The sequence below is a fragment of the Fusarium graminearum genome, chromosome 4, assembly GCF_000240135.3.
Source record: "Fusarium graminearum PH-1 chromosome 4, whole genome shotgun sequence".
NCBI lineage: Eukaryota > Fungi > Ascomycota > Sordariomycetes > Hypocreales > Nectriaceae > Fusarium > Fusarium graminearum.
In genome coordinates, this window is record NC_026477.1 from 4,679,491 (window position 1) to 4,693,353 (window position 13,863).

Here is a 13,863-nt window from a genome sequence, read left to right on the forward strand (position 1 = left end):
ACAGACCGTGCATCAGAGTTCAAACTCTGATACCCCGATACTCTCGACATTTTACATTATAAATACAGCTCAGCTCAACCAAAATCTGTCCATTCAATCTTGCCCCACACCATACTGCCCAGAACCGTCATGGCTACCCAAGCTGATGATGCTGCGGCATCTCAGGCCAACATTGAAGATGGAGACCTCAAGGAGCATGTCCACGACGAACTTGACAAGATCCAACAACAGAGATCTACAGCGACCGTGTTTCCTGAACCTCTACGAGAAAGCGATAGCGAAGACTCCGACGACGAAGACAATGGCCCGGCTCAAGCACCACCGATGTTCATGAACATGAACCAGAGCATATACGGGCTTATCGCACAGGCCAGCAACCGCGTCGACTTCAACGATCGCTTCGACGGAATGAGCAGCGACGAAGAGGGCGAAAGTTCACAAAATACCCGCACAGAAAGTATCGCGCGGACATCGATCTTACAACCTGCGGGCAAAGGAAAAGACAAGGTTCACAGACGAAGGAAGCTTTCAGAGCACAAACTTTTACGATCATTACCTGCCTTGCCTAAACTTCGCTCTCGACATAAATCTCAGCACTCTACTTTACCAGCCCCTGAAGAAGTCGCTGATGAGGCAGATGACGAGCACGGCGACGGCGGCTTATTACCAGCACCTGCCCTTACTTTAACACGACAAGATACACAAGACCGCTTAGCACCTGTCATGAGCAGGATGTTGGAGGCAAAAGCAGACTTATCTATCAGACCGAGTTTCGATCTTGACAGGCTATCATCCGATGTTAGTCGATCCAGCGATAGCGACGAGGTGTCGGCCCTTTCCAGGAAGTTGAAGGAGATCTTTGAGTTTGATGAGTATGAACAGGTTATTGAAGGTTGGTCATCATCCGAGTAATCTCATCTCGAAATGCTAACTTCAAATAGAATACCCATGCTGGCTGTTACAGAGTGTCCTCCTGCAGGGATACATGTACATCACATCGAAACATATCTGTTTCTACGCATATCTTCCTAAGAAGACGGTAAGTAACGATCCCCACAACTCAAAGATTTCCACTAAATGATACAGCACGAGGCTGTCAAGTCGGGATACCTATCAAAAAGTGGCAAACGCAACCCGAGCTACGCAAGGTTTTGGTTTCGACTCAAGGGCGATGTTTTGACCTATTACAAAACAGCGACGGATGTCTACTTTCCCCATGGACAGATCGATCTGCGGTACGGCATCTCAGCAAGCATCGTTGACACAGACAAAGAAGCTCTTCATTTTGTCGTTGAAACACGTCACCGGACATACAAGTTCAAGGCCGATAGTGCTCCAAGTGCAAAGGAATGGGTTAAGAGCCTTCAGAGAGTCATCTTTCGAAGTCACAACGATGGCGACAGCGTCAAGATCTCGTTGCCGATCAAGAATGTCATGGACATTGAGGACACACAGATGATTTCGTTCGCAGATACTTGCAAGATCCGTGTCATCGACAATGACGAGACATATGCCATTGACGAGTACTTTTTTTCCTTCTTCAGCTTTGGCAAGGAAGCCATCAATGTCCTCAAGATTCTGATCGAGGATTCATCTGGGGCTCGCTCGGCGGAACAGGTGATAACCGGGGATGACCATGATAGTTCGCAGCCTTCATCCGGACACGCTTCCAAGGCAGCAAGTAAACGCGCTCCCAGTAAATTGAGCACAGGAAAGCTACCAGATACTGTCAAAGCAACATTGGCACCGATGTCACCTCTATCACCTCGTTCGCCGAGTCAGCTGAGCCCTCGCGCAAGTATGGATGCACCACGATCGAGCTTTGACGGCTTCAGGCGATTTGGAAAGAAGAGTCTAGATGTAACAAGCTCCATTGGAGACCATAGTCCTCGAAGGAGTTTTAGCGGAAGACGTTCAACGAGCCATCAACATCGACAAGGCACCACAACCCCCAAGCAAGCACACGACTCAGAAGACTCATTCCTCCAGTCGTCAATCGAGAATCCGAGCATCTCGACTTTGTCGCCATCTTCTTACGATGAACCGTCCGCAAGTCAGATCCTTCAAGGAAGTGATGTCTTCCACAGCCCCATGATGCGTCGATCCGCCTCGACTTCAAGGAAGCGTGATCGATCTGGCAAACGAACGCCTCGCAGCTCCAGCGCCCACGGAGACCGCCACCACGGTATTCCTCACGCTGCGACGACAGGTGCCATACATAAAATGGGAGACGAGCAAGCCGATTCTCAACGTCCTGCGACCCCAACACTCAATAGCATTACCAAGATTGGCGCCTATCCTTTACAGCGAGCCAACGCCTTTGCCGAGTACTTGAGTCGCACAAGTCAACGTATGGGATCTATGTTTGCAACTGAGTCCTTGGGCTATGTGGAGAAGGTGCACGGCATGTGGAAGGGTGAGCATCGGCATTACGATGAGCCTCAAGAGCTTCGGACAGACGATGACGGCGAAGACATCGACTCCGAGGCAGATGACAAGATGCAAACTACGATAGATCGATTCCGAGCGCATTTCGCCCTACCCGAGTCCGAGAAGCTTGTCGCGACATACTTTGGAGCCATTTTCAAGGTTTTGCCTCTGTACGGCAAGTTCTACATTAGCGACCGCTCGTTCTGCTTCCGCAGTTTGTATCCTGGAACGAGGACAAAACTCATTCTTCCGCTGAAGGATATTGAGAACGTTCACAAGGAAAAGGGATTCCGGTATGGCTACTACGGTCTGACAGTTGTCATTCGTGGTCATGAAGAGCTTTTCTTTGAGTTTAGAAAACCTGGCCTTCGAGACGACTGTGCAGTGACCTTGCATCAGCTCATGGAAACTAACCGTTTCCTTGAGCAGTCTGGCATTCTTGATCAAGAAGAGCAAGATGATGAAGAAGCTGCTGCTGCCATGGCGGAACGCGATGAACTGCAAGAAGCAAGGCAAGATGAGTTTGTTGATCACGAACTGACACTACCTCGCACGACATCTGGCGTCTCCAATGCTCCTACAATCCTCTTCGACAACCCCAATTCGTCAGGCCTTGCATTCAAGCCGCAAAAGTCGATGAAGATTACATGCCTCACCATTGGATCACGAGGTGATATTCAACCTTACATCGCCCTTTGCAAAGGTCTCCTCGCCGAGGGTCACAAGCCACGTATTGCGACCCACGGTGAGTTTCAAGAATGGGTTGAGAGCCATGGCATCGAGTTTGCACGAGTTGAGGGAGACCCCGGTGAGCTGATGCGCTTGTGTATCGAGAACGGAACATTCACTTGGGCTTTCCTCCGAGAAGCAAACTCGACGTTCCGAGGATGGCTAGACGATTTGCTGGACTCTGCGTATACCGCCTGCGAGGGTTCTGAGCTATTGATTGAGTCTCCATCCGCGATGGCGGGTATTCACATCGCGGAGAAGCTCGAAATCCCCTACTTCCGAGCGTTCACTATGCCTTGGACTAGAACACGAGCATACCCTCACGCTTTCATTATGCCTGAGCACAAAATGGGAGGAGCTTTCAATTACATGACTTACGTTATGTTCGATAACATCTTTTGGAAAGCTACTGCCTATCAAGTGAACCGGTGGAGGAATAAAACACTGGGCCTCCCCAGCACCAGTCTTGAGAAGATGCAGCCTAACAAGGTGCCTTTCCTATATAACTTTAGCCCGAGCGTGGTTGCTCCGCCTTTGGACTTTTCAGATTGGATCAGGGTAACAGGATACTGGTTTCTTAACGAGGGCGGTGGTGATTGGAAGCCACCTCAAGAATTACAGGACTTTATCGCCAAAGCAAGAGCGGATGGGAAGAAGATTGTCTATGTCGGTTTTGGTTCAATCATCGTCAAGGATCCTGCCAAGATGACACAGGAGGTCATTGACGCGGTCCTCAAGGCCGACGTGCGATGTATCCTCTCCAAGGGTTGGTCTGATCGTATTTCGCCCAAGGACGATCCATCCAAACCCCCGCCTGACGAACCGGTAATTCCTGCCGAGATCCATGTGATCACCTCAGCGCCGCACGACTGGCTGTTCAGTCAAATTGATGCAGCTGCGCATCACGGTGGTTCTGGAACAACGGGTGCTAGTCTACGAGCTGGTATCCCGACAATCATCCGTCCTTTCTTTGGTGACCAGTTCTTCTTTTCGACACGTGTGGAAGACTTGGGTGTTGGAGTTTGTGTCAGGAAATGGGGTACCAACAGTTTCGGTCGAGCCCTCTGGGAAGTGACGCGTAACGAGCGCATGATTGTGAAGGCTCGCGTTCTTGGTGAACAGATCCGCAGTGTAAGTTCTTATTCTCCTTTACCTGCCAACATTACTAACAACCTACAGGAATCCGGTGTCGACAACGCCATTCAGTGTATCTACCGCGATCTGGAATATGCCAAGAGCCTCATCAAGCGCAGGGCGGGCAAGAATAACGCAGAGCACGGCCTTGCCGAAGATGATGATGATACTGAAGAAAGTTGGACGTTTGTCGGAAGAGACGAACCTGACCCCGATGCCGTAACGAAGAAGCTGAGTGATGGTCTAGCCGGCCTTGGGGCGGCAGGTGATCGACCGCCGCCGTTGGGAAGCCAAGCGCCCACAGTAGCATGATAAGTCTAGATATGGGTAGGGTTTCTTTGGAGTGTTGTCTTTCTTTTTTGATGGGAATATTACTGACTGGCTGATTGTTGATTTGGGAATGGGTACGGGATTGAGTGGTTGACTGGGTTAATTAAGCTGTGTTGATTGGATGGGACGAAAGACCGGATGAATAACGAATATGATCTCAAGGCATAGATGCAGTACTCTAGATGGATAGAGAAACGTAGGACGATAATACTTTTTGCTTAGCATTGTTACGCCAGTTCATAGATACACCACCAGTCTTGGGTTATTACTAGCAGCGTTTAATATAGCTCAACTCATTATGTCTCAAACAGGTGGGATCTGGTTCGATAGACATGCATGTCGGGTCGATGGGTAAGTCAGGTGAGGAATCGTCTCATGCATGCGTCTAGGCAACTACATAAAGTCATGGCTTATTATATGCGTTCGAATAGATGTATCGGGACGAAAGGATGGGGATAACTCGGGATGGAATAAGACATTGGGGTGCATGAGGCGGCTAAATGGATGTGGTGATCATGTCCACGTCGGGTATATAAATGTATGTAGGTAACTGGCATACTATACTAGGTACATCCGCATTGTAAACTTCATTTATTTGGAAGAGTTCTCCTGTAATTGATACCTGTGCAATGGCAAAAACGTCCCGAAAACAACCCTTCTTTGGGTTCAGAGGAGGATGGCTTACATTCTGGATCACTGTAAGTCAATCGACAATTCTCACGTACACTCCTAAATAGTATACAGGTTGCTTGCGCAACAGACATGACACTCTTCGGCTATGATCAAGGCGTCTTCAGTATATCCATCCCCATCTGCTACCCATGAGCCCCTATTAACATTTGACAAGGTGGTGTCGTCGTCACTCAAGACTTTCTTCGCCTTCACAATCTCGTCGGTCCAACAAAGACCAATCTCCTTGCAACAGTGACAGCAATATACGATATTGGTTGTTTTTTCGGTGCAGTTATAGCTTTTACTATTGGCGAGAGACTCGGTCGCAAAAAGGCCATTCTTCTAGGAACGGCTATCATGTCAATTGGGACTGTCATCAAAGTTACCTCGTATAGTCTACAGCAGATGGTCGTTGGGCGTATCGTCTTGGGGTGAGTATTTCTCCTGTAACCGAATAATTGACATTAAGGATGTAGAATTGGGAATGGTATTAATACTGCTACCGCACCGATATGGCAGACCGAAACTGCCCAGGCGAAATGGAGAGGTAAACTGGTCATTCTGGAAATGGCCATGAACATTGCTGGTTTCTGCCTCGTCAATTGGATCAATTACGGTCTTTCCTTTGTCGATGGATCTGTCGCGTGGCGATTTCCTCTTGCGTTTCAGTTTGTCTTTATCTTTGTATTGTTTGCTACTGTTCCATGGCTTCCAGAGTCACCGCGGTAAGTATGTTTCCTGTGAGTAACTGAATTAATAATGATTATTATGTCAAGATGGCTCATCGCCCATGGTCGCACTAGAGAAGCAACAGAGATTCTGGCCTCCATAGAAGACAAGCCTACAACATCCCCCGTTGTTACGGCTCAACTTCATGAGATCCAATACAGCGTCGACTACGAGCGCTCACATACTATCAAATGGAAAGACATTCTCCTGCGCCGCAACAAAGACACATCCGACACAAAGACGCTTCGTCGTCTTCTTCTTGGCGCAAACACACAACTAATGCAGCAATTCGGCGGGATCAATATCATGAGCTACTACATGCCTACCGTACTCATTAACAGCGTCGGTCTGACAGAGAGAATGGCTCGCTTGCTCTCCGCTTGTAACGCGGTATCGTACCTCATATTCTCTTCCGCGGCGATTCTGCTTGTTGAGAGATGGGGGCGGAGGGGGCTCATGTTGCTCTCCACGGCTGGACAGCTCTTGTCGTTTTTGGTCATTACTATACTCCTACGGTATGCGGTTGGCGATAAGAAGGAAGTGCTGGGATCGGCTTCAGTCGCCTTTTTCTTCCTTTACTTTATCTCGTTTGGTGTGGGCATGTTGGGTGTTCCGTGGTTGTACCCTACTGAAGTAAATTCACTTCCCATGCGGACCAAGGGTGCCGCTCTTGCGACGGGGACAAATTGGTATGTCTACCGCTTCCATAATGCTGTCTTTAATAATCAGTTACAGGATCACAAACTTCATCGTTGTAGAAATCACACCCATTGGTATTCAGAACCTTGGATGGCGGTTCTGGATTGTATGGACTGTCACGAACGCCCTGTTCTTGCCCGTGATTTACTTCTTTTACCCAGAAACTGGTGAGTTCCTCTCTCTTGCAGAAGCGGCTGTCGACTGACATTTATAGCGAACCGCAAACTTGAAGACATGGACGCCTATTTCCGAGGAAACCCTTCTATTATTGTTATCAAGGATAAAGACGCCATTATTGCCAAGAGGCCTGAGAAATACATCGAACAGGATCAGGAAGACATTCGAAGAGAAGGCGTTGAGGCCAGGGAAGTTGGCGAGAAGGTACTCTAGCGAGTAGCAGGAAGTCGATCTCCAGCTTCAGGGTACCGCAAACAATGGAAGGCCAATTCTTTTTTTTTTTTCGCTACCACTAGGCTGGTCTATTCTCTCATGTAACGCTTGGTCTGTATCCTTCAAGTAAGAAGGTATTGTAAGTAGAACAACTGACTTGTAATTGCTATCATGAACTCTCCTCCTTCTTCACACCCACTTCCTCGGTCTCGTCGTTGATAGCCGGTCACTCCATCGCCTTATCCCCGTACATTTGTCGATAATGCTTGGCCGTCAGAGGTAAAACCGCGTCGTTGTTCGGGAACCGTCTCAGAGGAATCTTTACGGCCTTGGTCGACCATAAGTGCAAAAACAACTGCTCCAGCTCCGCATAACACGGGTTCCTGTATGTGCATGGTGTCGTTTTCTTGTCGAAAGGCGTCATGTCCAAATCGTCACACCCCATAGGTTTGTATAACACAACATCAAAGATGGGACAATCGAACCACGGCGAACTCAGTAGGGCATGTCGCCAGATGCCATCCGGACGGCCATGGGGGGCTCCTCGCAACGGCATGTGCAGTATCAGTCGCTACCAGTCCATCATGCCGGGCATATCGCCGTAGTACCAGCCTTCTTCGCCTCTGAGCCGGTTTGTCCTCTCGAGTGCTGTCCAGAAGTAGAACTGTAAGTGGGCAGAAGGCTGCTAGATTTATGTGTACAGTCTTGTGCTACTTGCTCACTGAATCCGATCTACTATTTCTGTCACCTATATCATGATCGCTTACGTAACCTTCTCCAACAGCGGTTTTACCCCGGGCTTTAAGCTCCTCCAGTATCCTTACGTAATACGGCAAGTGCATCTGGAATTCGTTCGGCAGCTTCAATCAATCACCTCACGAAGCCGTAAAACAAATCCATTCTCCCGCCCACGAACGACACGAGACTATCGCCCGTCCAGCACGAGGGACACGAGACCACTGGACGGATTGACTTGTACACAATAAATCCCACGACCGAACTCAGCGAGATTAGCCCACCATGGCTCAAGATATGCCCCCCAAGGGCGGGTACGAGCCCGTCCAGTACAAGGTGCGTTTGCCTCAAGAGTCGGAGCGGATGGATGAAGTGGAATGTGGTTTTTGAGGGTGTTTTGGACATCAATTGGCTTGGTCAGGATGCTTCGGAGGGCGGGACTACACCACGATTCAGCAAAAGAACAAACAACATACAACCACCACAAACAAGGAATTGCATCACGAATCAAAGCGCTGACCTTTTTCCAGCGAAACCTCCCCGCCAGGGGTCTCCGTCCCGGTATCCTCCTCCTTGGCATGGGCGCCGTTATGGGCTATGGCTGGTACAAGCTGATCGGTGGCATGCGCGAAATGAAGTACGTCTTCTGTCTCTGTCTATCTATATTTCTACGGAACAACGAGTATTAACGCCCACACAGCGAACTCGGTCGTGAAAAGATGTGGGCTCGCATCAACCTCATCCCCGTCCTCCAGGCCGAAGAGGACCGTGATCAGGTCCGACGATACCTAGCCGACCAGAAGCGCGAGAAGGAGCTTTTGGGCGACAACGCCAAGGTTTACAACAGCAACCGGTACGTTTACCTGTTTATCCCACCGTTGTGACATGTACTAACGGCAAGCAGATTCGTGAGGCCGACTTTTGCCGTCACCCCTCCTCCTACCACAAACTAAGAATGCAACAATAAGAAAGGAAATCGGGTGCCATGTGCTGTGTATATATGTTTTTGACAAAGTGGTTCTATACAACCCACGTCTGGAATTGAAAGGGTTAAGCATAACTTTATATTGACTAACTGTGAAAAAGACAAAAGAACGTTTACATCTTGGTGCTGTTAATCTTCTCCTCCGTCCACTCCCACAACTTCTTACCCAACTCTTGACTAAAGCACATCTCATCACCCGCATTACCCTTCCCAACAGGTTCGTAAAACGCAACCTTCTCATCTCCCTTCTTCACGTCACCAGATGTTGCTGCCCAGACGGTGTTCAAGCCGCCTTGCTCAACCGTCATCATTCGTGGATTGGTCACGTACACAAACATTCTCTTCCAAAAGCTCAACTCGGTGACCAACCCTGTAGCAATAACGCCAGGATGAACAACCACGCTTGTAATCTTGGGATGTCGTCGCTGAATCTCCTTTGCAAAAACAATATTCGCAAGCTTACTCTGTCCGTAGCGACCCCATGTTCCAAAGGACATATCCTCCTGCTTCGATTGCAGCGTATCAAACTCGATGCCATTCTTGGGATGACCTCTGTATCCGAGCGAAGTAAGACTAACGAATCGTACATCGCTGTTTGGCTCTTCAGCAGTCTTAAGCATAATTGGCAAAAGAGCCATAAAGAGCGTTGCATTTCCAACGTGGTTAACGCCAAACTGTAACTCAAGTCTATCCTTGGTGAGGCCATCAACGGCCATGACTCCAGCATTCGCGATGAATAGATCTAGACGATCATGTCTAAACTTCTTTGCTGCAGCGTGCATGTTGGCGATGGAAGTAAGGTCGCATTCGAGGAATGTTGAAGGGATGGGAGAGATGTCTTTGATGAGAGACTCTGCGGCGCTGGAGGAGCGACCGGTGAAGTAAATGTGCGAAGGATTGTGGGCTGCGAGTGTAGTAATAGCTGATCTACCAAGACCAGAAGTTCCTAGTATTATTAGTCGATATATCTTGGTTCAAGGAGTAGCTGTGGTCTTACCTCCAGTGACAAGAATGACTTTTCCCAAGAGGTCGGGAACATCGGTAATAGAGTCAAAGCCGTTGTATAAAACCATCTTGAAGGTTTTGAGATGCTAGATCCGTCAAATTGGATAAGAGTGGTAGCTCAAGATGTGCTTGTCCAAGTGTAAGAGAGATGCTGATGGGGAGCACTCAGTTGAACAGACTGAGCCATCCTTATATACACATTCTACTTGTCATTCCAATTTACTTATCCTGGTCATTTGTAATCACAAATTATTCATTTGGCGTCATGATATTTCTGCTTTGTGAGACTTTGGTAGATGAAGCGGGAGGATAATGCACCGATATAGGCCGGGTTTTCGTGGTAACTTTGACTATCGCGGTTACACCAAAGATTGGCGGAAAACTGTTAGCACGGGATAGTGAAGAATCCCTGCGCTTGGAGTCGACTCGGTCATGATATCTCCCGTCCCTGCGTAATTGATTCAAGCCTCAAATCGGAACATCCCGTACAGAAGATTTCTTCCTTGAAGCCCAACTCGTCAAAGTCTCGATCACTTTGGACATTTATTGGTAGTGGCTAAAAGGCAAACAGCCTTCTACATCTTGGTTGTCTACTACACTATCGAACGTGACTCTCAATCGTACAAGATTAAATAGAATATTTTTGTTCCAACATCAATCTTCAACATTGTGAACGAAATTGCTTCTCAGGCGTGTATTTGACCTTGTCTTAAAATAGGCATTACAAAATATGTCAGTATTTTTGCTATGTTACCAGAAATAATATTCCATCCTATGTAGCGCCTTACGCCATCCACATTGAGCTTTCTTTCAAGTTCAATAGACTCCTAACCCGCCATCAGCTCCGCCAGCAACTCCCTCTCCAGCTCGTCGTCGTCGAAATCTGCACTATCGTCTGCATTGACGGTCTGCTCCTTATCCCTATCTTCGGCCGCCTCGTCGCCTGTTGGCACTGGCGTGGGGAGACTGCCGTCTTCTGTGTCGTCGCCGTTGGGCGTCTGTATTGATCGCAGGCTGGATGCGCCGCGGTTTCGAGCTAGGCGTTGCTTCTTAGCCAAGACACTCTCGCCTATGCTTGCAGTTCCGTCGTCATCTGATTCCTCTGCGTCTGCCTTGCGTTTGAGTGTCTGCTTATTGTTTCCATCCACAGTTTCCACATCGGATTCTGTCACGGTTGCAGCAACACTGCCTTCGTCGTCGTCATCATCGTCGTCGTCCATGAATTCGGCAAGTTCATCCTCAGCTTCGCCCCAGTCAAAGTCCTTGAGCTCTTGACCCGTTTGTGCATCTTCGGCTTCTTCGGCTTCTGAGGTGACTTCCGTAATATCATCTATCCCTCTCTCCCTATCAGCGTCGAGGATATCCAGAAAATACGGACGTTCGTCAAGTCTTCTCCATTGACTTAGACAGTCAATGAGCCAGTTCTGGTTGACGATTTTGATGCTGGCAATCTTGGCTGCCTGTTGCACCTTCTTTGTCCTGGGACGTGCTGATGAGACGACAAGATGTGTCACTCGCTTTGATACTGTATCCAAGACCTGGGCGCCGTAGCTCTGAGCTTGTAATCCTATCTCAGACTCCTCCACTCTGACGCCAAGAGGTACCAGACCAGATAACACAATCACAAGACCAGACAATACGTTGGATTTGAGTTCGTCAAGGATATCTCCTGCGTCTGGAACCATGGACAGGTCAACTCCATCGTCGACAGATGGCCTTCTCTTGGATTTGCTGTGCGGGGGCGGGTGTGTTCCTTCTTCCTTTTCTTTTCTCTCCGCTCGTCTCCTATCGTATGTCTCGTAGAAGGCGGTGTGTAGGTCTGTTAGGTGGTCTTGAAGAGCAATAAGTTCCTCGTCGTCATCGACAAGGACGTTTCGGTGGTGGATCCCTGATGAATCGGCGCTGCTGGTTTCTTGTTGGTCGTCTTCTTTGTCAAGCTCCTCCTGCATATGCAACAAAGGTCGTTCCTTAATTTGCTTCTCCAAAGTCTTCTCCTGCTCCTCAGCCTGAATCTTCAAACTAGCTGCGTCGTCTCCACTACTCATCTTCACAAGCTCGTCCATTGGTGAAGATTTGGGGGCCAGTTTTGAGCCATTATCCACAGGCTTTGCCTTGAGAATCGGGAGGGTATCTTGTCGCTTGGGCAGGAAACTGGAGTTGATGTCGCCAATGCCCTTGAAGAAATCGTACGGCACCACCTTGATCAGGTTGGGTCGGTTCATTGGCCATACATCTGCACGATCGTCAATAATGACGACCATGTCTGTGCTGACAGGGAATAGTCTTTGCAGGCTCTTCGATGTAATGCTGCCATTCTCGTCACGACTGATAACACGGTTACCAAAGAGCTTCTTGTCGGGGTCGACAATCTTGGCGATGTTGAGGGCATATGCACGTGTTCCCATCGTGTAGACGTGCAGCTCATACATCTTGGAAACCTCCTCAAGGAACTCCATCAATCCAGGTCGAAGCTTGATATAATATGTGCAACCACTGGTAACGCCGCGGGGGCCGTCGTCATTGAGCTGGAAACTCTTGACATCCTTGACGGCGTCGTGGTTGGGATTTGAGGGGTCGCGCTGCCACTCGCCGATGGTAGGCTCGATACAAGCATGGATGATGGTTTGATCGAGATCGACGACAAGGCTCAGCTTCCGTTGTCGGAGTAGGCGCTTCTGATTCTCGTGCTCGGCCTTGGTGGCGACGCTCTCGCTGACTCTGAGGACGGTCTGGTCATGGCTCATGTTGATCATGGCGCGATCCGTATCGAGGTTATCGCTGGCCCAGTTGATCTCGGTCATGTCTGCGCCGCACAAACTGCAGAGACCCTGGACCTGAACTTCATGACCGCAAGCCTCTTCGACGATCAGGCAGGGAGAATCTGCGGCGACCTGCTGGCCCTCGCGGATGCGCCATTGCTTGAGCTTGCCCTCGGCGGGACTGTCAAACTCGGTATATGTAGTTTCGTCCTGCCAGTCATCTTCGTTGACCCTGCGCCTCCAGTTGAACTTGTATTCGAATATGCTCTCCTGCTTCTTGATCGAATCGCCGGGTTTCTTGAGGAGTTTCGTGATGATGATAGGGTAATGTAGGCGCGAGCCTAGGGGGACCAATTTGTCGTACATTGTGGTATATGTCGGTGGTCAGGCACCTAACGGTATGTCTAAATTCTGATACAGATAGCGTGGGAAATTTGAAGTCTTAATCTTTCGAGATCCGAGGCCAGGGGCGTTCACAATGCGGATGTAGCGACGTCTTCATGGCCTCATGAGAAAGCGTCGCGACAAAGCGAAAGTAAAGTGCAGGCAGCGCGCAGGCGATTCACACGTGCAAGTTGCAAGTCGAGAATCGCGTCGTGGAGTCGTCAATGGACAATGAATGCGTGGACTCGTGATAGTGGCGGATTAAATATCGGTGTAAGAATAGAATAGAGCGAGATTCGATTATTGGCGCCTTTTTATGGTTTGTTAAGATTCGGGACAGTTCTTTGATGCTTCAAGGAAGCTTGCGCAAGAGTGACAAAGGTGACGCACTAAACTAGCACAGCTCAGCTCTGGGGCTCTGGGTAGGTCACTATAGCGCGGTCCAGCGGGTTCCTTCCTTGTAGTTACTGTTTGCAACCACTAAAAAAGAGCGATCACGTGGGGGTGCTTCAGAGGCCGGAGCGCTGGAACGTAATCCCGGCGCGTAATTGGTGGCGCGGGTGGGTGGGGTTCTGTGTTCTGGGTTCTGGGTTCTGGATTCACGATCGCAATCGTTTGGTCCAAGCTCTGGGGAAAAACAGATGCAAAGTGATAGATGATGTATGTTCGAATGGGTGAGAGAGAATGCAAATTGCACAGAATTGATAGTTACTTTTTGTTTAAGACTATCTCTTTTTCCTTTGATTATGATTGGTCAAAGAAAAAGAAGAAAGAAATAGAGTAAACAAAGTCCACTATTCAAGTCCAATGTTTGTCTGTGTTCTTTGTATAAGAGAGCAAGCAAAGCTCCGCAGCAAAGAATGCGACTCTCTCTTAACAGGA

General features: G+C 48.9%; 7 protein-coding genes across 7 annotated transcripts; 3 read left to right on the plus strand and 4 right to left on the minus strand.

Moving 5' to 3' along the window:
• Positions 1–129: 129 nt before the first annotated feature.
• On the plus strand, positions 130–4,605 carry FGSG_13231 (uncharacterized protein; the record flags this gene model as incomplete). Its single annotated transcript, XM_011329373.1, has 4 exons — positions 130–892; positions 942–1,039; positions 1,087–4,290; positions 4,339–4,605. The coding sequence occupies 4 exons, from the start codon at positions 130–132 to the stop codon at positions 4,603–4,605; spliced, it is 4,332 nt and encodes a 1,443-aa protein (XP_011327675.1).
• A 694-nt stretch (positions 4,606–5,299) lies between these two features.
• On the plus strand, positions 5,300–7,113 carry FGSG_13232 (uncharacterized protein; the record flags this gene model as incomplete). The annotated part of the gene is made up of 6 exons (XM_011329374.1): positions 5,300–5,321; positions 5,471–5,726; positions 5,772–6,020; positions 6,072–6,713; positions 6,760–6,890; positions 6,938–7,113. 6 exons carry the CDS (start codon positions 5,300–5,302, stop codon positions 7,111–7,113), a joined length of 1,476 nt encoding a protein of 491 aa, XP_011327676.1.
• Positions 7,114–7,291: 178 nt separating this feature from the next.
• On the minus strand, positions 7,292–7,816 carry FGSG_13233 (uncharacterized protein; the record flags this gene model as incomplete). The annotated part of the gene is made up of 1 exon (XM_011329376.1): positions 7,292–7,816. A coding segment is annotated over one exon (102 nt), but the record flags the coding sequence as incomplete, so codon positions are not given.
• Positions 7,340–7,669, minus strand: FGSG_13234 (uncharacterized protein; the record flags this gene model as incomplete). The annotated part of the gene is made up of 1 exon (XM_011329375.1): positions 7,340–7,669. One exon carries the CDS (start codon positions 7,667–7,669, stop codon positions 7,340–7,342), a length of 330 nt encoding a protein of 109 aa, XP_011327677.1.
• A 203-nt stretch (positions 7,817–8,019) lies between the features above and the next one.
• On the plus strand, positions 8,020–8,966 carry FGSG_07851 (uncharacterized protein). The gene is made up of 4 exons (XM_011329377.1): positions 8,020–8,184; positions 8,379–8,485; positions 8,549–8,701; positions 8,753–8,966. The coding sequence occupies exons 1-4, from the start codon at positions 8,134–8,136 to the stop codon at positions 8,799–8,801; spliced, it is 360 nt and encodes a 119-aa protein (XP_011327679.1). The 5' UTR covers positions 8,020–8,133; the 3' UTR covers positions 8,802–8,966.
• FGSG_07852 (uncharacterized protein) lies at positions 8,947–9,906 on the minus strand (the record flags this gene model as incomplete). The annotated part of the gene is made up of 2 exons (XM_011329378.1): positions 8,947–9,779; positions 9,831–9,906. The coding sequence occupies 2 exons, from the start codon at positions 9,904–9,906 to the stop codon at positions 8,947–8,949; spliced, it is 909 nt and encodes a 302-aa protein (XP_011327680.1).
• A 625-nt stretch (positions 9,907–10,531) lies between these two features.
• On the minus strand, positions 10,532–12,963 carry FGSG_07853 (uncharacterized protein; the record flags this gene model as incomplete). The annotated part of the gene is made up of 1 exon (XM_011329379.1): positions 10,532–12,963. The coding sequence occupies one exon, from the start codon at positions 12,961–12,963 to the stop codon at positions 10,666–10,668; it is 2,298 nt and encodes a 765-aa protein (XP_011327681.1). The 3' UTR covers positions 10,532–10,665.
• Positions 12,964–13,863: the final 900 nt, after the last annotated feature.

What these genes read in the sequence shown, in the direction of transcription:
- FGSG_07851 (XM_011329377.1), top strand. Translation starts at nt 8,134, where the DNA reads ATGGCTCAAGATATGCCCCCCAAGGGCGGGTACGAGCCCGTCCAGTAC. An exon ending in ACGAGCCCGTCCAGTACAAG is followed by an intron (nt 8,185 to 8,378) that starts GTGCGTTTGCCT and finishes ACCTTTTTCCAG; the next exon opens with CGAAACCTCCCCGCCAGGGG. An exon ending in AAGGTTTACAACAGCAACCG is followed by an intron (nt 8,702 to 8,752) that starts GTACGTTTACCT and finishes AACGGCAAGCAG; the next exon opens with ATTCGTGAGGCCGACTTTTG.